This window comes from Vanessa atalanta, chromosome 21 (genome assembly GCF_905147765.1).
Source record: "Vanessa atalanta chromosome 21, ilVanAtal1.2, whole genome shotgun sequence".
Lineage (NCBI taxonomy): Eukaryota > Metazoa > Arthropoda > Insecta > Lepidoptera > Nymphalidae > Vanessa > Vanessa atalanta.
The window spans coordinates 8,417,910-8,442,850 of NC_061891.1; the positions used below are offsets into that span (position 1 = coordinate 8,417,910).

At 34.0% G+C, this 24,941-nt stretch overlaps 2 protein-coding genes across 3 annotated transcripts; one reads left to right on the forward strand and one right to left on the reverse strand.

Annotated features, from left to right (window-relative positions):
- Positions 1-1,964: 1,964 nt before the first annotated feature.
- LOC125072372 (WD repeat domain phosphoinositide-interacting protein 4-like) lies at positions 1,965-11,819 on the reverse strand. The gene is made up of 8 exons (XM_047682991.1): positions 11,624-11,819; positions 10,904-10,978; positions 8,837-9,014; positions 5,047-5,221; positions 4,454-4,665; positions 3,896-4,056; positions 2,876-2,961; positions 1,965-2,239 (listed from the first exon to the last, which is right to left on the reverse strand). The coding sequence occupies exons 1-8, from the start codon at positions 11,676-11,678 to the stop codon at positions 2,210-2,212; spliced, it is 972 nt and encodes a 323-aa protein (XP_047538947.1). The 5' UTR covers positions 11,679-11,819; the 3' UTR covers positions 1,965-2,209.
- Positions 11,497-15,414, forward strand: LOC125072373. 2 transcript variants are annotated; one of them, XM_047682992.1, is made up of 5 exons: positions 11,497-11,610; positions 12,637-12,716; positions 13,059-13,227; positions 14,112-14,205; positions 14,975-15,414. In XM_047682992.1, exons 2-5 carry the CDS (start codon positions 12,652-12,654, stop codon positions 15,310-15,312), a joined length of 666 nt encoding a protein of 221 aa, XP_047538948.1. In that variant the 5' UTR covers positions 11,497-11,610; positions 12,637-12,651; the 3' UTR covers positions 15,313-15,414. The 2 variants fall into 2 exon arrangements, with proteins under 2 accessions (XP_047538948.1, XP_047538949.1); XM_047682993.1 differs by lacking the exon at positions 11,497-11,610 and adding an exon at positions 12,403-12,531.
- Positions 15,415-24,941: the final 9,527 nt, after the last annotated feature.

The following is a 24,941-nucleotide window of genomic DNA, read 5'->3' on the forward strand; positions in this document are numbered from 1 at the left end:
AACTTTTCACGGGTACCATAAAGTTTACATACTTTTATTTACTAGCTTCGCTCATAGTGTTGTCATTACCCTATTTAAAGTAAAAATTAGCAGACACATTGATTTGTCACTAAGTTCCTAGCGTCAATATATAAAAGCTATGTGCCTATATATTTACAAGGTTATACACATTTGAAACGACTCATGGATTTAATGTTTATTCTATATATTAAAGTTTTAACCTATATCTCTCAGTTCAAATTTAACTAACGTCGTAACTAAATATAATGGATATGCTCATAATTAACACACAACTAAATTAGATCATTCAATTTCATACACTATCAGATGTTTTTGAGTTACATAAATTTATACACAGTACGAGTTGACTTACATCGACTGAATGATTTTATCCATTCACTAGTGTGATTCATTCACCTGCTATGCGACTTAAAACAATTTTTCGAATTCCCATAAAAAAATGAGCAAATGCATAAAGGTACATTGAGCGTTAGAATCTAAAATTTTAACTTTGCTTTAAGTGAAATAAAATTAAAAATATATTTTTGATGACAAGATTTTTATTACTAGTATCATTATAGCGAGATACGTTTTAAAATTAGTTTTATTTGTATTAAATATATTAATCGTATAAAACCTCTAATAATCATTATATATTTCGAACACTTGACATCACAAACATGATTCTATACATATTGCGCGTTAAAGACTATAATTTAGGTAAATAAAAATATTACTATGTTAATATCTTAAAAAATTAAATAAATGGTGTTTATTGCAATATTTCTGAGACTTGTTAAGATTCATATATTAATAGCACCCTTATCATGCAAATGTTTTTTTAAAAAAGAATTAACTTTTAATTTCGACTTTATTCCTTTTTCGAAATACACTTTTTAAGACATGTATTTTGTATGGTATTCAAAGATTTACAAATGTTAACAAAACTAGTTTTTTAATAGCATCTTTAAATATAATATTTTACCTTTTTTTGTCTAGTTATTATTTATGAACGACCAAGTAGTACATAGAAATTACAATTTAGAAAAGTAAGTAATTAAAGTATGGTTAAGAAGCAAGAAAAGCTTTTACGAACAGGTACATTAATTCATTGTATGATAAGTTTTGTGACTCTAGAAATAATATTATTATTTCAAAAAAAAAACCCTATGAAATTACAATTTAAGAAAGATATTGCAATTTTATCATTCATTCTTTCAGTCATTCAGATCTTCATTCTTTTAACAATTTCTTTATAATCCATACTGTTCCAAAACTATTATAAAAAATGCTATTTTAGTGCCCTTTGTGTCTTTTTAAATTAAGAAGGTATGTGAAACGTTAAAAAACAAATGACAGTCTATTTTAATTCTCCATGACTTAATATTATATGTCAATTTGTATTGATGAAGTTTTCGTTGCTCTCAATTTAATTACGAAAGAAATATAATATCAAATGAACGTTTCATTAAGTAAAATCACTTTAAATATATTTCCACCATGCTAGAAATAATAAAGATAAAATTGACATATTATAAATTTATACAGATTATTAATACAGTATAGAATGGTTTTTACAACGTTTTCGAATAGTTGAAAATATAAATTACTGAAAATTTATGACAAAACTTGAAGTAAAGTTAGTAATGTTTTAACAGCCTTCCAAAGAATCATTCCACAGCGGTTATAAAGTTACACAATGCTTTGTCTTCTTACAAACCTCAAATTACTAATGATAGAAATAGAGAAATTAGCCTGCTTTATAACGTCAACTAGTAAGTCTGGAGGCTTCATTATAACCATTCTATATTGTCTATGGATTACGACATAAGATCGAATTTAACAATAGGGTTTTAAGGGTAATATAAGTACTAATTTAGAATGATGTATCTGTTATATTATTTAGTTTATTTAAGCGCAGTCTTAAGAAATCCGTAATTTTATAGTTTTATTACTATTTCGCAATATTAAATTGTTTTTTTTTTTTTTACTTAGTATGCAATTTTTCAAAATTAACAATATCACATTTGCGCTGAATACTTATATTAACCTTAAAATAATTAGCCAATTATAATGTACCAAAAAATACACAATTATGTAGATCCGAAGTGGCCTATAAATTAAATAACTGTGTTTTATCACTTGTAATTCACTTTTAATCACTTTCATATGATTTATTGTCTGTTGGTCTGATCTAGCGATAACATAATTAATGCAAAAATTCGTCATCATCGCCTACCTGTAAGAAGAAAAAATATATAAAATTAGTGATTTTTATATATTGTACTTACATTATTATTTATAAATCTTAGTAGAGTATCGCACTACAAAAAGGAACCGAAACAAACGGGTCAATATTATTATCTATGTGTGCGTGACAGCTACACTCGACAATAGTGTTGCATTAAGGTGTTAGCGATAGTATCAATAGTCTATCGATAGTATTGTCACGCATGAGCAATACTATTTAGTTATACTATTTATTAGTATTACAAAAATCATTACTTTTAACCTAAACTATCGATACTATCGATAGTATCAATAGTGTCGCTGCTACCAATAGTATTGCTTAAAGAGAGCTAGCGATTCCATCGATAGTATCGCTCACGGAGAGCTATCGATAGTATCGATAGTATTGATCAAAACGATACTATCGATATCCTGAATACATTTCGAGGTCAACTATCGATAGTCAAACTATCGATAGTTCTGCAAGGCTGCTTGACACTCACCAAACGTCATACTACTTTACTAGTGTGCGTGTACGTATTCACCAATCGTTGGCCACGATTTTTCGAAGCATTCTCAGCTTTTAAAGTCTATTTACTCATATAATTATTCATAAGTTATTTTATATGATGAACTAATTACGTACCTGTAAGAAATATTCAAAATCGCTTCGATGGCAGTTACCTTCGGCAGAAAATGTGAACTTGTGAAATGTTCCGTCTTCACTAACGACTGCAAAACGGAGAATATTATTACATATTTATATTTTACAAAAAAGTTATAATTTTTTTTTTTTTATTATTGGATAACATCACATACATTACTCTGATCCCAATGTAAGTAGCTAAAGCACTTGTGTTATGGAAATCAGAAGTAACGACGGTACCACAAACACCCAGACCCAAGACAACATAGAAAACTAATGAATTTTTTCTACATCGACTCGGCCGGGAATCGAACCCGGGACCTCGGAGTGGCGTACCCATGAAAACCGGTGTACACACTACTCGACCACGGAGGTCGTCAATATTTATTTATAGCAATTACGTATGTGGGATCATAGTAGGGATATGACTAGAATATGTGTGTGATGTGTGTCGCTTAATTTTTATTCTGTTTGTCTATGATTAAATTCTAATGGCATGTTGTATTTACTCTCCAAATAGGATATTTATGATTAATCAGACAGTATTGATATAGTTTGTGTTAACGAAAAGTAGCTAGAAGTAATATGATGGAATTTGTGGTAGGATATTGTAGCGTATGGTAACATATTGACAATTATGATGTTGTTGTTCTGACCGAATCCGGTCCAAGCGGCCAATCTCAAGGGAGACCGGCCAACTCTACGCAGGAAATATTAAAGTGCACCAGTATGTCCGCAAGAACACAGGTGCAATTCATTTTGATAATCCGATAGGACGGCAAACCCGATACGACCAGAAATAGTTCAAGCGCGGGATCAACGGCTTTACACTTTCAACGACTAGACTCCGGGATGTTACCGATTTCTCCACAGAGGAATCCAACTACCTAATCGCAAGACCTCGGGATCTGCAGCCTTATATCTCTAGCCACTAGAGCAACTAGGCGCGTGTTGGAGTGGTAGTGAGTTATGGAGTGTAGTAGTGAGTTATGGAGTGTGGTGGCGTGTGGCGGCACTCACCGACCGCGCTGGCGTCGTCGCTGAAGGCGCAGAGCGCGCGCAGCGGCGGCGCGGCGGGCGCGGCGCACACGTGCGCGTACGAGCCGCGCGCGAGCCACACGTGCAGCGTGCCCTTGTCCGACACGCAGCACACCAGCGAGCCCGACCAGTTGAAGTTTATACTGAACCAAACGAATACCACTGTGACCTGCGTCTCAGACTGGGAGGTGTGTGAAATAGAGTTCCGCACTACATAAGGACTAATACAAACGAGCCAAACTTGGGCTGCGTGACAGTTACGAATGCCAAACGGTCACACTACTTAATTAGTGCGTGTACTTAGTGGTCAATTTTTGACGCATTCTTAGCTTTGACAGTCTTAGACGTATTTATAATCGAAGACTAATTTATCCTTCTATTTAAATGAAGAACGAATTTAAAATATTTGAAGTTCTTTTTTTCGTCACTCCCTGGATGATATGTATTCTTAAAAAATATATATATAAATGTAAAAATAACATAAAATATTATAGATAAAACCTAATAGAGTATTTGAGAAGAAAATTTAACACAAATTACCAATACACGTCAGCGTAATCGGAGCCTCGCCTCAACTCGTGGAGCATATGCTTTGTCGTGGTATCCCATAAGCGTATGATGGTTCCCCTCTCCGAGGCCGTCGCGAGCTTCGCCCCGTTAGCTGATAGACTAATACACACTAAATCTGTTTGATGACAACCAACAACGGCGGGGGAACTTGAAGCTGCACCTTTAACTGCTCGGGATACGTCCTGGAAAAGATTAAAATAATATGGATGTGATACAGTTTGCTCGTTATCGATAGTAATTGTAATGTACCCTCAAAATGTCGAGCATGTCTCGATAAATAAGGTAAGTGAGATGAAATCGAAGACGATATTTAACAGTTTTAGGGTCAGACACGATAACTATTGTAATGACGTCGCAAGGCGTCTAATGTCCTATAAACTACTATTATTATTATTATTATATTACCCTAGTATCCATTCCAGCTCTTAATTTAATATGGATTTATACAAGTGCGGAGATCAGTAAGATAGGTAAATACTTTGTTTTTTTATTGTAAAATGATAATTTGTCATAAATCTTAGTTTAACATCAGACATCTCAAAAAAATCTACAGTTATACCAACCAATAGCTGCAGTGAGCCTTTCCGATGCGCGGGCGCAGCAAGCAATTGAAGTGCGTTCGGATCCGTTGCGATCGCACACAATGGTCGCGCAGTGGCCGGCGTCCTCAGCAATGCGACTCGCGCTAACGACGGCAGTGATAAGACTTGTATAGAGGAGGGGAGTACTACAGCCACCCTGAAAATGAAAATTAGTATGATTCAGGTAAAAATGTGAATGTGTGTGTTATTCAAGGTACTATGTGGGTCGCTTTCCTAGCGACATCTTCCTTGATACTTCGTTGCCTTTATATTTGGGTACATTCTTTTGTAGAAAGTAATAACATTCCCGAAAATAACTGATACATATTTATTTTTATAGCAAAACATCTGAAGGTCTATTTTGTCTTGTGTATTTATGGCGCAAGTTTACGTTTTATAATATTGTTTATTTGATGATGATGATGTGCTCTCGACGGATACGGGCCAAGTGGCCATCGGAGGCTCGACAACTGCGTAGAATATTTCTATCACTCATAATCCGGCGATACAACCAGAAAAACTTCCGATAAAAAACCTAAGACTTCACTTACCCACTATCCAAAGGAAAGAGTTCCTAACTTTAGTAAATCTAGTGACTTTTTATTGATCCTACCATGTGACTTAATTCAGAACCTCGGGATCTGCAGTCAAATAGCCACTAGACCAAGTAGGCAATTCCAGTTGGTTAAATAAATACTAAGACAATAATAGATATATCATAGATGAATTAGTATAATGGGTATGTTACATAAATTTACTTTTAAGTGGTATAGGGTCAAACACAATTGCGACGGGTTATGTTAATTATTAGAAAGGTTAAATGCATGGTTACTTACTCATGCTGATTTTTAAATTAAATAGATTAAGGAAATAACACTACATATAAAAAAAAACACTTGAGCATCTAAGGACGATTAGTGCAAGAATCTTTGAAAATTGTTGGTTCAGAGCGAAGAAATTTTGAGTCAGATATTTATTATAATTTTAATAGTAATAAAACATTATAAATTCAATTATTAATTATAATTAATTACAAAACGGGCGAGAATTTTAGTAGTCGAGTGAACGAAAAATCTGTTTGTCTCTACGTTCACACTAGGGCTGAAAGTTAGCCTTCTAACAATCAGGCTGACTTTACAAGTAAGTATTTACAGTCAATCTCGTGCTGTGTACACAACTGAGATGAGTGGGTAGTACCTACCCAGACTGGGTGGACAAAGCCAGACCACCGAGTATATCAGGTACGAAAATCTTATATGCCTGTGTTGTTTAAATTTTTAATCATATTAATTGTTTAGTTAAATCATTAAATTGCGTATTAGTTTAAAATATATCAGGTCAGTCGGTTAAGGTTGTTTTTTTATCTAATCAAAGAGAAGTATGTATTAACCGCCTGTGTGGCTGTGACGTATAGAGGAAGTTGCTATCTTTAGTACTTTAAATTGTTTTCGTTGATTATTCTTTTACTACAAAACATAGAACTTCAAACGATCAAAACATATCAACAATATCGGATTATTGAAAACATGTTTGTTATCATTTATCAGCTTCGTTGGGTTAGCGGTAAGTTTACAACAAATCCCGAGGTTCTGGGTTCAATCCCCGAAACAATATATTGTGTTTTTTTTTCTGTCCAGAGATTATCGCTAGGTTTAGAAGTTAGCATAGTTTACGCTCCTTTAGTACATTCTGCGCAGTTGGCGAATCTTCCTTAGATTGGCTAAAATAATGTCACCCTTAGTATATTTTTAATTTAAATTACCAACTCTCTCTTATTTTAGGTGATTAAGTATACGTGCTTGTCAATAGAACTATAGTCCCATTTATTTTTCGAAATGTTATTCGTTTTAGTGAACATTTTATATAGTATTATTGTAAACATGTGACGCAATTTTAAATATTTCTTCTTTGTTCAAACATTCTGAAAAGTTTTTAAAAACATTACGCATATATGATAATGGCTTCCTGATTTACTTCTGTGTAGCAATTCTCAAAAGAGACTAGCCAAGACATATCTATAATATGTAGTAGCACAAGAGGGTGTGCAACGAAAAATCTATGCCCTCATCTGACATCAAATCTGACACGCTCGGAAATAATTCAGGAAAGAATAACGCAGGAACATCGATTTTACGTGATAACCCAGAAAAAAAATCCAGACACCAGAAGTTTGAGAATATTTCAACAGAACAACTCAGTAACTTTTTAATAGCCCGACTTGGGCTTAAATCGAGAACCTCGAGAGCTACAACCTTATAAGACACTAGACTAACACGGCAAACAAAATAAAAGTACACTCAGCATTACAAACACAGATAGTTTGTTATTTGAAATTCGGCAACATTCCATGTTTACATATTAATTTAATTTACGCAAATATATTCGTTCGTCATTATTCCTTGAACATTTTATAAACGAACGCAAATCGCTGTTTACAAGTAACGAAATCGTTTAACTACGTATTAACAGAAATGACACACAATTACAAAGTCAAACAAAGTACGCTATCAATAATTTGAATAGTGTTTAATGATAAAAATTAAAACACGTGCGACCGTATACACGTCACTAATTTACACTTATGGATGAAGAAATGCGTATATATATTAATAAGGAAGAAATTTTCGATTAAATTGAACTTTTGGAAAATTGGATTTAATGAATACATAATTTCTCAAAAGAATCTTTTTGGTACTTTAGATTTTCTTGTAGGTCTTATTGCTGTACTAGGACCTCTTTTTAGGAAAAGACTTCGAGCTGATCCCACCTCAATACACATTTTCAAACGAAAATTTTAAATATAGTACTACACATACCGTACTTTATGTGCATCACAGTTTTTTTAATTGATTTACAGATTATAAAATATTTTTTTTTTTTTGTAAAAGCGACTGATTTTTTTTTCTTTCGTATTAGGTGACCATTACATCGAACTTAGTGATTTAATCGAGATTTTTACTTTTTACAAGAGGTCTTCTACCAAAAGGTTTTGGAAGAGATAGTTGATTAAGACGAGACGTCTATTGCACCTGATGCAATGTTAAACATTCGTTAATTTATTATATACCTATGTATATATTTCGTTAATTGGAGTTAAATAAAGAATGAATAATTAAAAGTAAGTGAGTAAGAAAGCAAGCAATATTATTCTCACTCGTACACTATACGCTCAAAAACACTCCTGCGCAGTTCGCTTGTTCTTAGAGATTATCCACTGCGATCGAGTCCAAGGACATTATATAACATTTTTGTTCTAGTTTGTCATTTAATCATGCAACATGTCTTTTTTTGGATTGTGAATCAGTGAACATGGCTTGTTTGCCACAAGAACAAGTTAAACGTTGAATTAAAAACTAGGTACTATTTTTGTACACATGTCGTCAGGATAGGTACAGATAAGGACATATTAGGACACCTACTAATTGACTTTCCCCAACTTTACTTGCGGGAGAAGCCGCGCGCGGAAACTGATACTTATATATTATAAGTACAATGGTCAAATGTAAATCACAATAATATCATTAATTTTTTTGGAACAAAGTTCTATTACGCGACTTACTCTCGTTTATGCCGGCTTCAGGCGATCTTTCCTTCTCTTTTTCGTTCTAATCTAATTATATATAATTTTTGTTATTGTTTTAATTCACACATTTCCAATTAATTATCCTAAAACGTTGTTAATTTATTTCATTTTAATATACATTTTATTTAATACAGAATATAAAGCAACGTCACACCTCGTTTTATTAATCAATGTATCAAAGGTACTAACTTGTCCTTCCTAGCCCGCAGAGCTCTTATGGGTGATTTGAACAGCACTTCAGCTTTGTACGCGCGTTGCTGATCATCCAACAGCATGAGACTACAGGGCCGGCGCGCTCTCACAACAAGAAGCCAGTTGGTCCGGAACACCATTTCACACAGTGACACTTCACCAAGCTCTTCTTTGCCTTGAAAGTTAAACACAATGAAGATTATACATATATTTATTTGTATGTCATTGTATGTGTTTAATTTGACGGTTAATAATTGTAATACTTCTAATATTGAACAAAGAAATTTGATTCTACCACCGGTACGGGATGTTTTTTCTACCAAAAAACTCGGTATCTATGTATGTATCACATAGTGTGTACGAATTAGAGTGTACCTAAACTATTTTGTTCCTTTCGTAATCCGATCGAAAGGTTACTTGGTTTAGTAAATGGATTTGGATTGTATACACGAACATTTTTAATGACATTTGTAGACGAACTTTCAAATAGGCCACCTGATGGTAAGTGGTCATTATTGCCCATAGATGTTGGTACTGTAAGAAATGATTCCTCATATCACTAATGCGCCACCAACCTTGGGAACTAAAATTTTATCTTTGGAACAGAAATAAAACAACGCAACATTAAGCATATAAAACATTTCAATTAGTATTGTTTGTGAACAAAATATTCAATGATGATAACAATTTATGATGAAAAGCAAAATCGTTTATTTCTTTTAGTTCATGACAAAGGTACAAAATTATTGTTCTTAATAATCTATAAACTTCAAATAAAGTATTTACATATAATAAATATTTATTATTTTATGACAAAAAAAAAGTATAAATCAGAATTTTTTCCAATAAATGAATTATTTATTGCCAGTCACGATGTAGAATATTAATGAATTATATACTGTATTTGTTTAGAACTCTTTCAATTAGAAACATAAGATATTTCAAATTAGATTTATATTTCAGACACATATATAATATTTAAGATTTGGATTTGAGAATAATTCATTATGACATAAAAATTGTATTGTATTGTAAGAATAAAAAATAACTGTTGTCAATATTAAGACTATCTTTTTAAACAGAATCTATCATAGCATATATGTAATGGGACAGAGTTGTATGTACTAGTTAATATTTTCACCAAAACCAAAATCGAATTTGATATTGAATAAAAGCTTTTTAATCTGTGATCACACTATGATATAAAATTAATTACATTAACGACTGTCACACCACATAATCACTTTCTTTCATTTATTTTAACTATAGTAATAGTTATAAAACTAATACCAGTGTCATACATATAACAACTTAGTTATTAAGCAAGTATATGTTGATCAAGTGATATAACTTAGGTGGTCAAAAGTGTAACAATAGATTTAGCATTAATAATAAATGAATAAATATTAGACAACATCACATACATTACTCTGATCCCAATGTAAGTAGCTAAATCACTTGTGTTATGGAAAATCAGAAGTAACGACGGTACCACAAACACCCAGACACAAGACAGCATAGAAAACTAATGAACTTTTTCTACACCGACTCGGCTGGGAATCGAACCCAGGGTGGTGTAGCCATGTAAACCTAATATAAGTTAATGGATAAATAGGCTTTTAATAAAAAAATGTTGCTTATTTTATTTATTCGGTTTACTAACAATAACTTACACTGAACATAACAAAAAAACTTTGTTCATTAAGATAGCTTAATGTACTGATTGATTATAAGTAAACACATCATGGATACATAATTAAACATATCAAAATCAGAATATACTTTATTTTAGAGAATTTTGAATCCTCATTTTACAGAATTGTATCAATCATAAAGCCACTACCGGTTCAAAATGTAGATTCTGCTGATAAATCCCATAGCAAGAAACTTAGAATTTCCCCTTTTACAATTGTATTAACGCTAAATAATTTTCAAAGTAAAAAACATACAAAAATTAAATAAAAATAACAAGGATACTCAGACAGAACATTGTACAAAATATCTTATAAATAAATCAATGTTTATAATGTATGTGTGTAAGTTTTTCTGTATTTGTTAACTTACTGTAATGCGCCTTCTCCACAAGAGGATCCACATTATAGACCCGCAGACCAGATGTTAGGCAGCATGTGAAGCAGCCTGATAATCAATGATATAAATAATCAGACTGGCAATACAATGTTCTAAATTCAAACTTATTAGTCAGAGAAAACAAAGGCATTAAGTTAGCTTATAACACTGTCACACTCAAATTTGAGTACATATGTACTATTGAATTGTATTTAATATTGTATTACTCATATTGAGTTTAAATTTAATGAAGAGAAAGGCAATGTATACTGTTTTACTAACTGTATTAATGTGGATGAACTCAATGGGTTTAGATCTGTTAATTGATGAGTCATAAAGTTACTGTTAAGAATAATAAAATGCCAACTATAACAATATTTTTATTATGGTGCAAAATTATGAACTAGCATTTAGTAACCACAAAGGCTAACGAATCAAAAGGCCAAACAATAGTGTGTATTGGTGAAATGCGAACTGCGTGGGTGCACAACTATAAATATAAACAACACGTGGAGTTATGACGAACGCGCTGAGCGTGGCAACTGGGCACCACGAAACGCAATTGTCACATATTACGAGTAATATCGCGTCAAAGCTATCCCTCTCGAGTCGAATAACGCGCCGTAGGGACGCTTAGATCATCCACATCATGAATAATACCAGCCAACGAGAACAAAGAACTCAGGTTGACGAACTAGGAAGTAAGTAACAAACCTTGATCCTGGTTAAATCCCAGGCTCGTGATACCGCTGCTCCTCCGGCGCGCCATGTTTCTTCCACAACGAAGTTATCATAAACATTGAGTTGTTTTTTTAAAAATTGTCTCAGTGGACATTTTCACATCGAAATTTTAAATACGCACATTTGTTATGTTACATGTTCCCAGTGTGTGATACACAGCTGATTTGATGACTGCTGACAGAAAAACATAAGTGCTGCCAGGAATAATAAAACAAATATATTGCCACTTACAAGCGTTTATTATTTAATAAAAAAATATTGAGTGTTATTACGGTCCCTGTTCATCAAAGCTTTTCTGTGAATATTAAGTTTTTCTTTGTAATAACATCATAAACAAAACTATATGTTAGGCAGTTAATGTTGTAGTGTGCTTGTTATCAGATTAGGCTTCAAGCGGAACACCGTCCTTAAATATATAATAATATAAAAACTGTTATTAGACACATTTTTTTTAGGACAAAATTACTTTATTTTCATTTAAACAAACAATAATGAAAGAGGGCATAGATCACTGAAATAATAAATTTAAAAATCTCAAACATTGTTTCAAATTTCCGTCCAAAACGTGATGTAAAATTGCAAATAGATTAGTCATTAATTTAATTGTTATATATTAATAATTATTTGTTCAAGGTTTTATATTTATTATCTCATCTCATCCTTTATGTAAATTTGTTTTACATTACTTGTTCCGTATTCAACCTCAATGTAAAGTAAAGAAAAAAAAAAAGAAAACATCAAAATGTTTTTATCTTCCCTCTTTGAAGAAATTATATTACAGGTCAAATTTTTGGTTTCTAAAGCTGTTTTAAATTATGTAGGGTGTCAATTAGCAAAATTAATTATTTTAAACTTAAAAAATATTAACGTTATAAGCTAAGGTACCTACCTATACGTCATTCATAATATTCATTTGACCTTTTTAATACTTTTACGTATTAATAAAAAATATGATTGAAATACTCTTAATATATACTTTGTTCCAGATTAAATAAACGACAATGGATTTTAATACAACAACGAATAATGATTATCATTGGCCATTTCCAAAACCAATTGTGGGAAAGTATGTATACTTTGTTGATTAAGTTTTAAATATTTCACCATATTTTACCTATGGAAATGAGATACCGATGGAAAAAGTATGACACGATACTTTTCGCTCATAATTCTTTACCTCACAAGAAACACCCTGATAATTACCAATGGCTAGTGCATAGTTAAGTTAAAAAACGGTTATATTACACTCACTCACGTTTTTATTACGATTCAAGTATCGACACCGATGGTTAAACCTCTTTATAACCTCTTTAAGAGGTAAAAACTATTTAATAAAATAAAACAAATTAAGTTCGATGTAATAAATAATTAATGTTATATTACATTTTTAATTAAAAATATTTTAAAGACCATGCCAGCCACCAGTCCCTGATGCAGCACAAACTATTCGGCCAGCTCCAGTCGCCCCGTACTGCCACTGTGACGCGCATTCGTATTCACCCCGGGTTGAGCAATACAAACAGCTGCTAGATAAAGAACAGAAGCTGTGTCAAGATTATGAACAGCTGAGGAAACAGGTGATTCGACGATAATTCCTAGTTTTATATAAGTTGTTAAAGTTCCAATTTAAATACCAACATATATATACGAACTTGTACAGTTGCACAAATTGGCTTCCTGTAATTTTTTTTTTTTTAGGTCGATAACATTCGTTGAATTTTCACGTCAACCCAATTGAAAGTTATTGTATAGAATTTATGATTATTCTATCAAAAAAAACTTAATTGACAGTCTTAACACTTCCGACGTTCGGAAAGTACGTAAAGCCATTAGTCCATCGACTGATAACTCTCATGTCTGATCGCTGCCGCGTCGGTTATCGGGAATCTAAATCATCTTTACTTATATGTTATATAATTATCTGTTCGTGATTCTGATGAGATTATCAGATTATAGTTTAACTGGCCAAATACCATCCAGACTATCTGAGATATCCATAATTCCACGGAGACTAACACAAACGAGTCAATGAAGAACCCGTCGCGTTGTAGTAGAGTTCAATGCAAACTTCTCGACAAGAATTTACAATCCAAAAATTCAGTTTCTGATACTGCCTAGCAATAAAACGTTCACACTTGAAACACGATTCGATATAAAAAAACACATAAATAATATTCTGTCTGTAAAGAAATTAGAAAAAAAATAATCTGTTTGAGATTAATATACACTGTTTGACTGACTCAGAGGGTTTTCATGGTCAAACCACCAAACCGAATTTCATGAAATTTGGCTTGAAGCAAGTTTGACGATCAACCCCTAAAATGCGAGCGAAACCGGGGGTGAAAACTAATATTCATAAAGTAGAATCAACAAACGGGCATACATATATCATGGACCATATTGTTACACATGTGTTTCTGCACTTAACTTTTAATTATATGTATTTAAACTTTCATTTTAGATGGTAGACGTAACTAATGACATACTGGATCATCCGTGTGACGATCTCGATAGCAAGATGATAACTATGTATCAAGCCACGTATAAAAAGAGATGTAAGTTTAAATATACGTTCACTCTTTCTTGCTTCGCCTCTCAGGCTAATTGCCTCGCAACCAGCAATCACAGTCGCGTTCAAATTGAAAACGATCTAAAAATAAATGCAGTTGAGATAGCGAATGTGTAAGACAATTACACTGCGGAATGCATTTGCTCTTTTTTGTTTGTAGGATGTTATTGTTTCTTTGCGTTCGCATCTACGGCCGACTCGATATAAACCTGGGGGTCAATTCTGCTAATAAATTGTCGTTGCCACTTAACCGTTTTTCAAAACTACTGAAGATATTTGCGGTATAAGTTGGAACTGTAAAGAATTAGTAGAATTATCCCTATTACGATTCAGCTGACAATGAAGTATATTTTTGTAATAATTTGTATTGAATAGAAACGGGAAAGTATGATTACCGTTTTAAAATAGTAGTTACCGTTTTAAAATTGTATTTTATATTATATGTTGCAAGTTTGTATCTGGTTGTTGTTACCCTTGTGCTGATCTGAGTATTCCAATCCTGAAAAGGACATTCATTCATTTGATCAAGCTGCTCCATAGTGGGCACACATGTGGTAAAACTTCATCCAGCACACGCAGGTATCCTTAGGATGTTTTCTCTCGGGCTCAACACGATATTATAAATATATCTAGATTTAATGGTATTAGCGTAAGCTTCAATCCACAAACATTAGCTAAAATTTACCTCTAGATCATTTCAGCTTAGGTCAGCTTATAACCGACACACCAAATCTTAATATAACCATTATTTACAGCATTCCCAGTAATGGATTATCGTAAAATAATGGCGGCTGCGCAATCAAATGCTCCAATACCGGTAGAAAGTCATAAACTAGGTCTATTACGTTGCTACAAGGATCCTACTCACTTCTCGGACCAGCCACCGACAGTTCGTCCCACCATCAATCCTCCAGGAGTCGTTCATACTGGCGTGTCCCCTAAGTCTGTCCAGCGATGGTTCACAGAGTTCCCCGGCAGGACGGAATACATGGATACCTATAGCTCGGCAGCGAAGGCTTGTTGGAGATCTATGCAGCGCTTCAAGGAACCGATGCCTTCGACTAGGAGAAGGGCAGATGATAGATGCGTTTAGATCTAGGATTTTTCCACCTATAGATCTAAGCCTGTTTTGTTCAGTTTAACAATGTGACTGTGGAATTTCAATAAAGTAAGGGAAGATAAACTGTTAAATGTTTTAATTTATATATTTATAAAAGTAGATTATACGACAATGTATTTGTAAGCTTCAACTGGAGTATCTTCGCTTATGGAATTCACCGAGAAGTCACGATGTCAGTAATCTATAATAAAAAAATATTGCTGATTAGTTTTAAATATAAAATGAAACTGCTTTATTAATATATTATCGAAACATTGATAAAATATGTGATGAATGATCGGATCCGGGATACGTCTTCGAATGTCGGGATTGAACAAAGCAACAACAACACAACAATTACAAATCCGAAAATATTTTTTTGTAGTACATTTTATCAGAATTATTCACAATAACATCTGAATATCTTGCTAAATAATTAGCAAATAAAAATTAGTTGAATACGTTTATGAATCGTCCTTCCGTTTGGGTTGCAATTAGTATTATTATTGTTGAAGGCTTAAATTTGCCATAGTACAGGCCATATATTATAGCCACAATAGGTGTGCGTGAGATAATGTCGCAACTTGGCCCGTTGATGTTACAGTGATAAGCCATTTTGATACTATAAATATAATGATTTAAGTTAATGTCACATATGACATTTTGAAATTTTACGCTCGTTTTTTACGATGAGATTCGAGTTTCTTGTTACAGAATAACCCCGATGAAATACACTCAAATTATGCTTATAAAATTTCTGTACGTGTTTGGTTTGAAATCACGTGAACCATCGGCTCTTCTGTGACATTGTATTTATCATATAAATTAAACGTAACGATTGAGTCATATATAATAAAGTCATTATAAGCAATACATTGATAAAACGCAGACAATATTGTGCCATTTATTGTATGTAAATATTTCGTTTCATATGTTACTTTGTTTACTTATCCTTATTCTACGCAATGAGTGTTATAATTACAAACACTTAAGAAAGGGCTTTGTGTATCAAGATTTTACTTAAATGTACTTTACTTTACTTTATTTTATGCTTTCTTCGAATTCGACGATTCGATAATGTTCTCCTGATCGAAATTATTGTTGCCTCATTCTCATTGTCTAATGGGATATTTTCTGATTTAAGAAGAGACTACTAGAGACTAACCAGTTTACTAAGACCAATAATAAATTGTCATTGTCATCGCCATCGAATCGAAACGTAAACGTTTTCGTTCAGCCGTTTCTATTTTACTTGGCGATAGGGCTTTGTGTAGGGGTAGGTATCATACACCAGATATTCTGCCGAAAACAGCAATATATACTTTGAATTGTTGTGTTCCGGTTTGACCAATGTAACTACAGGCACAAGGGACATAACATTTTAGTTCCCAAGGTCTTTTCTTACAGCACCAATGTCTATGGGCAGTGGTGACTACTTACCATCAGGTGGCCCAGTTGCCCATCCGCCACAATATATAAGAAAAAATCGAAATAAAATTGGGGACGTGTTATAATCGTTACACAATAGTAGAATTACCCAGCCGTTACAATTTAACTGATGTTTACTGAAGAATACCATTTATATCTATATTTATAAATCAGTAAAATTTGAACACCCGGTTTACTCTAACACTGGCTAACACACACAATAATATTTTGAAGCAGGACTTGGAATCGAGCCCGGGAACTTATAATAAACTCATAAGCTCGTCTAGTCCAACGAGGCAGAAAGCTGTTCATATACTTTCTTCTTCTTTTCTATCTTATATAACAACCTTTATAACTTACCTTCGATGAACGGCATTGGTTATGCACACTACATACCGTGGTGGAATTCATTTACTTATTTAAACACCAATAGATCAGTAAAGTTTACACAATTAACTTCAAGTAAAGTAAATTTAAGATAAAAATAATAACTTAGTGACAATTATTGATACGTGTTACGTAGTGACCAGAGAAAATGCGTTAACATTAATGTTTTTATAAATATACAATTTAAATTTAAACCAAATTATTAAAAAAAAAAATAACTTCGATCAGTGGCGTAGCTAGGTGGGTAAGGGCCCCGGTGCATAGAAAAAGAATCGGGCCCTCGCCCCCTCTTTAACGTATATTGGCATTCAAAATTATAGATAGTAATAAGAATAGGATACAGGATACAGTGAGTTGAACATATCGTTAGTAAATTAAATCCATACTTCATCTCTATTCAAAGCTCTTTAGGTCAAAGGTTGGAGGGCCCCCAGAGCTCAGGGGCCCTGGTACACTGCACCACCTGGCCCTACTATAGCTACGCAGCTGACTACGATCAGTAAGGTGGGAAATGGTGATCACTATTTGTCAGATGGATAGAATGTAATATGAAGATTATACTTACTTCAGAAACACTACAGCTACATTTGCGAAAATCGGCCACAGTATATTAATATGTGGTCCAAAAACTATCGATATTATCAACAAAAAAATCGTCGACAGTACATTCCAGCTTTGTTTAGACATCTTGTGCGTTATTATTTGCGTCAAATGAGCAACCGTGCTCATTAAAGTATCGAGTAAATTACGTGGCGTAGTCATTGCGTCACTAGTATTGCGTTCTGCGTGTATTGCAACCGAGTGTGTATCTTTTCGATTATCTTTTATATATCCGGTATTTAGATTGAAATTTGTATTAACGGTGCTCAAGGAATTACCAAAGTTCACTCCGATAGATAGTAGAATGATAATCTGTAAGAAAATAATTATATATTAGTATAATAATTAAAAAACAGGAATTTCACTTCTCATAGTCACTTTTCACGTCAATTGTCTTAATTCAAAGTAGGTTACAACAGCGAAGCGCAGCTTCTTACAACAATTATATTTACTAAATACTTCTCCGCGAATTCAACTTCCGGTATGTTTTATGTAAATTGGTTTTGTAGTTTTTTTTTAAGTAAGGCATTAAAGAAATGTCACCTCATTTATTAATGTATGATTATTAGAGATATTACAAAATTATTAATGTAATTTTTGTTGCCGTAAATTGGAATTTTAATATCGACTTCGTTATTTTTTGGATCTTTCGGCATTTTATCATTTCTGTTTTAGATTCTGATATTGCGGTAGTTTGATGATTGATATGAGACTATGTATATCACATGAGAGCTTGTGGGTTTTTTAGGTAAAAAATGCACAATATTTCGGATAAGTAGGTGAGACAATACGATGCAAAGGAATACAAAAAAAATTAAACAATACAATAATTAATTTCGTTCAACGTAATCTATACTAATATTATAAATGCACATGTATGTCTGCCAAACCACTGAATCGAATTTCATTAAATTAGATATAAAACAAGCTTGAAGTTCATTCAAGGAAGGAAATAGGTTACTTTAACAGGAACGAAGTCACAGGCGACAACTAGTAAGATACATTTAGACAAAAAGCATGATATTTTTAACTTTTAGAACGTTAAAATCAAAAAACGCTAATAATACACAGAAATAAATCAACACTTACCGTCAGGAAGGACATTTTTTATTGCAACTCTCGAAGCCGTTGATATAAATTGCATTTGTTTTTTTTTTTTAATTTGTGACGTATTAAATAAAAAACACAATGAACAGTTCTTTTTATACAGTTGTATAATTAGTGATCGTTATGGAATTCCGATAATCACTATATATTATAAAACAAAGTTCTCTCCCCGCCGTCTGTCTGTCTGAACGCGAGAAACTCTAAAACTGCCGCACGGATTTTCACCGACTCCCCGAGTGATTCACTAGAAAGATTTAGCTGTATAGTTCATTACGATTTTGGGTTAATTAGCAGAGATAAAACTTATGAGCTTTAATTGTGTGTGCCGTCTAATCCAATACCAACCAACAAAGTTGCAAACATTACAAAATTAACGTGTCTTTATTTTTTTATTATTTAAGCCGTGCAAAGTAGGGACGAGTAGCTAGTTCTGTACAATTATAATTTCGCTATTAATGTGTTGCCATTCATTCATTCAGCTGGGAATGAGTCAAATACATAACTAAACGTCATTATTTCATAATTTTAAAGCTAGATTGCAGACGGTGAACAATAATGGTTTTTTAATCATTTCTGTTTACATGCGTTTGATTAATTTCTTTATAATATGCATAAATACATTTATTTTTCATATGAACAGTTTGTCCACTTGTTTTATTTTACTAGTTCCTCTTATATTTTTAATAAGTTTTCGGCCGCGGCTTCGCCTGCATGTTATTCGGTATTAAATTTAGTCTATTTACTTTCTTAGGGTTCAAGCTTCCTTCATATGAAATTACAGCAAATTCGGTTATATGGATTAGCTGTGCAAGCGACAGACAGAGTTACTGTCGCAATTATATTATTAATATACATTAAAAAGAAATTATGAATATATTTTAAAATAAAACATGCAATTTTGGATTGTGTTTAAATAATGTAAGAATATAATTCGATATGTGTATGATTCGATATTTTCCTGTATCGCCTTGCGTGAAATTATAAACACATGTTAAACAAAAACAATAATAAAAAATAAATTTTTAGAGCCGCGGTTGAGAAAGAATTTATAACAAATATCGCCTGTTTATATTAAAGAAATAATATTATATTTATTTACTTGGTGCAAGCCCGTATGGGTAGGTACCACCCACTCATCAGATATTCTACCGCATTACAACAGTACTCAGTATTGTTGTGTTCCGGTTTGAAGAGTGAGTGAGCCATTGTAACTACAGGCACAAGGGTATAACATCTTAGTTCCCAAGGTTGGTGGCGCATTGGTGATGTAAGGAGTGGTTAATATTTCTTACAGCGCCATTGTCTATGGGCGGTGGTGACCACTTACCATTAGTTAGCCCATTTGCTCGTCCGCCTACCGATACCATAAAAAATATATAAAGAGATTTTATTTAATCGACGACAGAAAATGAAATCACATAGCGACTTCATTATATTACGTGAAAGTCTTATAAAATATTTCTCTGCGATGTTTAATTATGTACAGTCAGCCAGAAGACGTACATATACTTTGACACAATATTACATTTATCTTTATTTTGATGTCTATCAACCCATCTGCTAATGTTAAAGCAAGTAGGGTGAGTATTACTCGTGCGATTACACTTATTCAACGATATACAACTTCCTAAAATATTCTATGTCATCTTCTTAACTTTTATATTAAATCTATCGATTAAAAATATATTTTATTTTATTTTCATTAGGACACTCAACAATAGATACAATAACACATCCAAAATAAAAAATTACATTTGAAAATGATCAAGGCAAAAGTTCTACTATTACAGGTAGTCTCACCATGCATTATCATGTCCCATTTAAATGGGAACGCTACCAAGACTGGGCTAACGCATCAGCGTCTCGTGATGTAAATACCAGCGCAATCAGAAAGGAATATAACTCTGCCTCTAGGTCCTTCAAAAACGTGATTGCTAAGGCGAAGACGGAGTACATTGGCAGAATTGGCGAGAGACTGGTGCGCCTCCCTTCAGGAACACGTGCGTTCTGGTCTCTCGCCAAGGCTGTCTTAGGGAATTTCTGTCAGCCTTCCTTACCATCTCTGCACAAGGACGGTGAGTCATTGGCCCATACAGCGAAGGAGAAGGCTGATCTTTTAGGCTCTCTCTTCGCAGCGAACTCGACTCTGGATGACCGAGGAAAGTCACCACCAACAATCCCGCGGTGTGATACCACGATGCCGGAGGTTAAATTCCGGCAAAGTGCAGTTCGTAAAGCACTTCTTTCCTTGGATATTCATAAGTCGAGTGGACCCGATGGCATCCCTCCAATCGTGCTACGGACTTGTGCTCCCGAGTTGGCGCCGGTCTTAACGCGTCTTTTCCGGCAATCCTATGCATTCGGCGTCGTCCCGAACTCCTGGAAGACTGCTTTGGTGCATCCGATCCCTAAAAAGGGCAACCGCTCAGACCCGTCCAATTATAGGCCTATAGCCATCACCTCCTTGTTCTCCAAGGTAATGGAGTCCATTATAAACTGCCAGCTCCTGCGGTACCTAGAGGAGTACCAGCTGATTAGCGACCGCCAGTACGGTTTCCGTCGGGGTCGCTCAGCCGGTGATCTTCTAGTTTACCTTACTCATAGATGGGCGGAAGCAGTTGAGAGCAAAGGGGAGGCATTAGCAGCCAGTCTGGACATAGCGAAGGCCTTCGATCGCGTGTGGCACAAAGCGCTTCTTTCGAAGCTTCCTTCCTATGGGCTTCCCGGAAAATTATGCAATTGGATTACCAGTTTTTTGGCAGATCGGAGCATCAAGGTCGTTGTCGACGGTGCATGCTCTGACTTAAAATTCGTCAATGCTGGTGTTCCACAAGGCTGCGTTCTATCACCCACTCTGTTTCTTCTGCATATCAATGACTTGTTGCAAATCAGTAACATTCATTGCTATGCAGACGACAGCACCGTAGACACCTCATACACCGGCCGTGCTAATATTTCTCGGGAAAACGTCGAAGAAAACCGGAACAAACTTGTATCTGAAATCGAGTCTTCGTTAAACAAAGTCTCGAACTGGGGTCGGCTAAACCTAGTTCACTTCAACCCCAAAAAGACGCAAGTTTGCGCGTTAACTGCTAAAAAAACACCATTTGTCGTATCTCCACGATTCGAGAACATTCCGTTAGCCGCTACAGCTAGTATCGGAATACTTGGCGTTGATATTTCGAGTCTCGTTCAGTTCCGCGGTCAATTGGAAGGCAAAGCCAAATTGGCATCAAAAAAGCTTGGTGTGCTCAGCAAGGCAAGACAGTATTTCACGTCGGCCCATCGTCTAAGACTATACAAGGCGCAAATTCGGCCTCACATGGAATACTGCTCTCACCTCTGGGCGGGTGCTCCCCAGTACCAGCTCCTTCCATTTGACCGTATCCAACGTAGAGCGGCTCGAATTATCGACGATCAAGCCCTTTCCGATCTGCTTGATCCTTTGGCTTTGCGTAGAGATGTTGGATCGCTCTGCATCTTCTACAGAATTTATCACGGGGAATGTTCCGAGGAATTGTTCGAATTAATCCCGGCTGCTGAATTTCACCTTCGGACATCTCGTCAAAATTCCAAATATCACCCGCACCACCTAGATGTCCGAAAATCCACAACAGCGCGATTTTTAAGACATTTTCTGCCTCGCACAACCACTCTGTGGAACCAGCTTTCGCCGGCGGTTTTTCCGAACCGATACGACTTGGGAACCTTCAAGAAAAGAGCGTACTCTTTCCTGAAAGGCCGGCAACGCACCTGCAAGCCCCCCGGTGTTGCAGATGTCCATGGGCGGAGGTAGTCACTTTCCATCAGGTGAGCCTCCTGCTCGTTTGCCACCTTATAAAAAAAAAAAAAAAAAAAAAAAAAAAAATTATCATATTACACAATGTAATTATTGAAAATATGAATTAAACATAAGCATAATCATTAAAAATAAGAAATATAATAATTTTTTAAATTACATATTATATAATAAATAATAATTAATAAGATACGAGTGAAGCTGCGGGTGTATCTAGTATGTTATATATATAATATACGAGACATCTAAATATTACTCGATACTGAGATATTTAAATAAAACTTCGCTTAAGATCAACGATTACTTTGTGATTTAGTTATTGTTTGTTAATATTTAAGTACAGACGATCACAATAACAACGATCACGTCTCTGTGTGGTTACACATATTTTTGAAGCTGACTGTACGTATAATGTATTTATAAATATTATGTAGGGTATATATAGAACACTATTTCAAATAAAAAGTATTTATTTTTATCAATAAACAGTCGTATATGTATTTACTTAAACCTTAATATATCTATGAACAAGATACGTCTATTATATACATTTTGTACAAAAGATTATAAATATGTATATTTAGTAATATATAGGGAAGTAGGCACTATAGATATGTCGTTATAATATAGCTGTATTTCTTATAGTCATCTGTCATATTTGATCTCTCATCCGACGCCATATTGTCAGAGATCGTTGGTAATATCGCCGAACTCACGATGTCGAATAGAAAAACGGCGAATATCATCAAAGTTATCTGAAACAAAATGTTTATATAAATTTTAGAAACGTACAAAATTCACGAATTGATACTAACTAGGTAATGACGCGTTTATTTATCAATTTTATTTTTAATAAGTATATTGGGACGTGTTCTGTGATGTGGTTAAGCGGAACACTTAAGTATATATGTATGTATTATTAAAATGAAAACATATCCAGCCAAGCGAACTAACGATAGAAGTGCAATCTTAAGCTGATGAAATAATGTCACAATGTAACAGCGTGTTTTTTTAAATACATTAACAGCTTGTAAATTTCCCACTGTTGGGCTAAGGCCTCCTCTCCGTTTGAGGAGAAGGTTTGGAGCATATTCCACCACGCTGCTCCAATGCGGGTTGGTGGTTATACATGTGGCAGAATTTAGTTGAAATTAGACACATGCAGGTTTCCTCACGATGTTTTCCTTCACCGACGAGCACGAGATGAATTATAAACACAAATTAAGCACGTGAAAATTCAGTGCTTGCTTGCCTGGATTTGAACTCGTAATCATCGGTTGAGATCCACATGATTAATATTTCAAATATTATTATTATTATAGGATATAAGAATTATTTCATTATACCTTTATCTCAGATTATAGAACAAAAGGCAGATGGAAGGCATTAAGATGATAAAAGCGAATACAAAATGAAAGCCAATATTTATTTAATATTGTACAATGTAGGTAAATCTGTTAAAAGCGCTATCATTTACTAAATACTACCGGGATTTTGATTTTGTATTCGCTTTCGTTGCTTCATTTTAACGTTTCGTACGCTCCATTTGAGTTTTGTTTTATAATCTTAGAGCCTCATAATCATTTTGAACGTATACGTCATACTCACAACTACAGTCTAACTTAGTGTGTCATTGACACTAACCCATAACATCAACAAAAAATTGCTCAAAGCGCCTTCAAAAAGTTCCACTTCATATACTATATTCAAAATAAATTTATGTATTTAATGAATTATTAAAGTGAGTATACTATATTTTATTGTCTGTGACATAATTTAAAGGCATTGATCGTGACTGTTTTTAAATAAATAAATAAATATTGGACAACATCACATACATTACTCTGATCCCAATGTAAGTAGCTAAAGCGCTTGTGTTATGGAAAATCATAAGTAAAGACGGTACCACGAAAACCCGGACCCAAGACAACATAGAAAACTAATGAAATTTTTCTACATCGACTCGACCGGGAATCGAGCCCGGGACCTCGGAGTGGCGTACCCATGAAAACCGGTGTACACACTATTCAACCACGGAAGTCGTGACGGTTGTCGTTTTTGTAATTATTTTCAAATTTAAACTAGTGTACCTATTCGATGGGACATACCATCCGAAAATAATGTTATGTTAGTTGTTTATTTATAAACAAAAGTTTAAACACCGATTCCTATTGTTCAAGCATTGTAAAAAGGCGAACTTTTTTACAAACTTTCTTCCCCAATTACATCCCCTGGGTGATGAATATCCAGAAACACTTTAATAGCAGGTATTCAGAAAAAGTCGTCAAAACACCCATTACCA

What these genes read in the sequence shown, in the direction of transcription:
- LOC125072372 (XM_047682991.1), bottom strand. Translation starts at nt 11,678, where the DNA reads ATGGCGCGCCGGAGGAGCAGCGGTATCACGAGCCTGGGATTTAACCAG. An exon ending in AAGGCTCACTGCAGCTATTG is followed by an intron (nt 4,666 to 5,046) that starts GTTGGTATAACT and finishes AATCTTTTCCAG; the next exon opens with GACGTATCCCGAGCAGTTAA. An exon ending in GATTACGCTGACGTGTATTG is followed by an intron (nt 4,057 to 4,453) that starts GTAATTTGTGTT and finishes CGTTTGGTTCAG; the next exon opens with TATAAACTTCAACTGGTCGG.
- LOC125072373 (XM_047682992.1), top strand. Translation starts at nt 12,652, where the DNA reads ATGGATTTTAATACAACAACGAATAATGATTATCATTGGCCATTTCCA. An exon ending in ATGAACAGCTGAGGAAACAG is followed by an intron (nt 13,228 to 14,111) that starts GTGATTCGACGA and finishes CTTTCATTTTAG; the next exon opens with ATGGTAGACGTAACTAATGA. An exon ending in AGCCACGTATAAAAAGAGAT is followed by an intron (nt 14,206 to 14,974) that starts GTAAGTTTAAAT and finishes CATTATTTACAG; the next exon opens with CATTCCCAGTAATGGATTAT.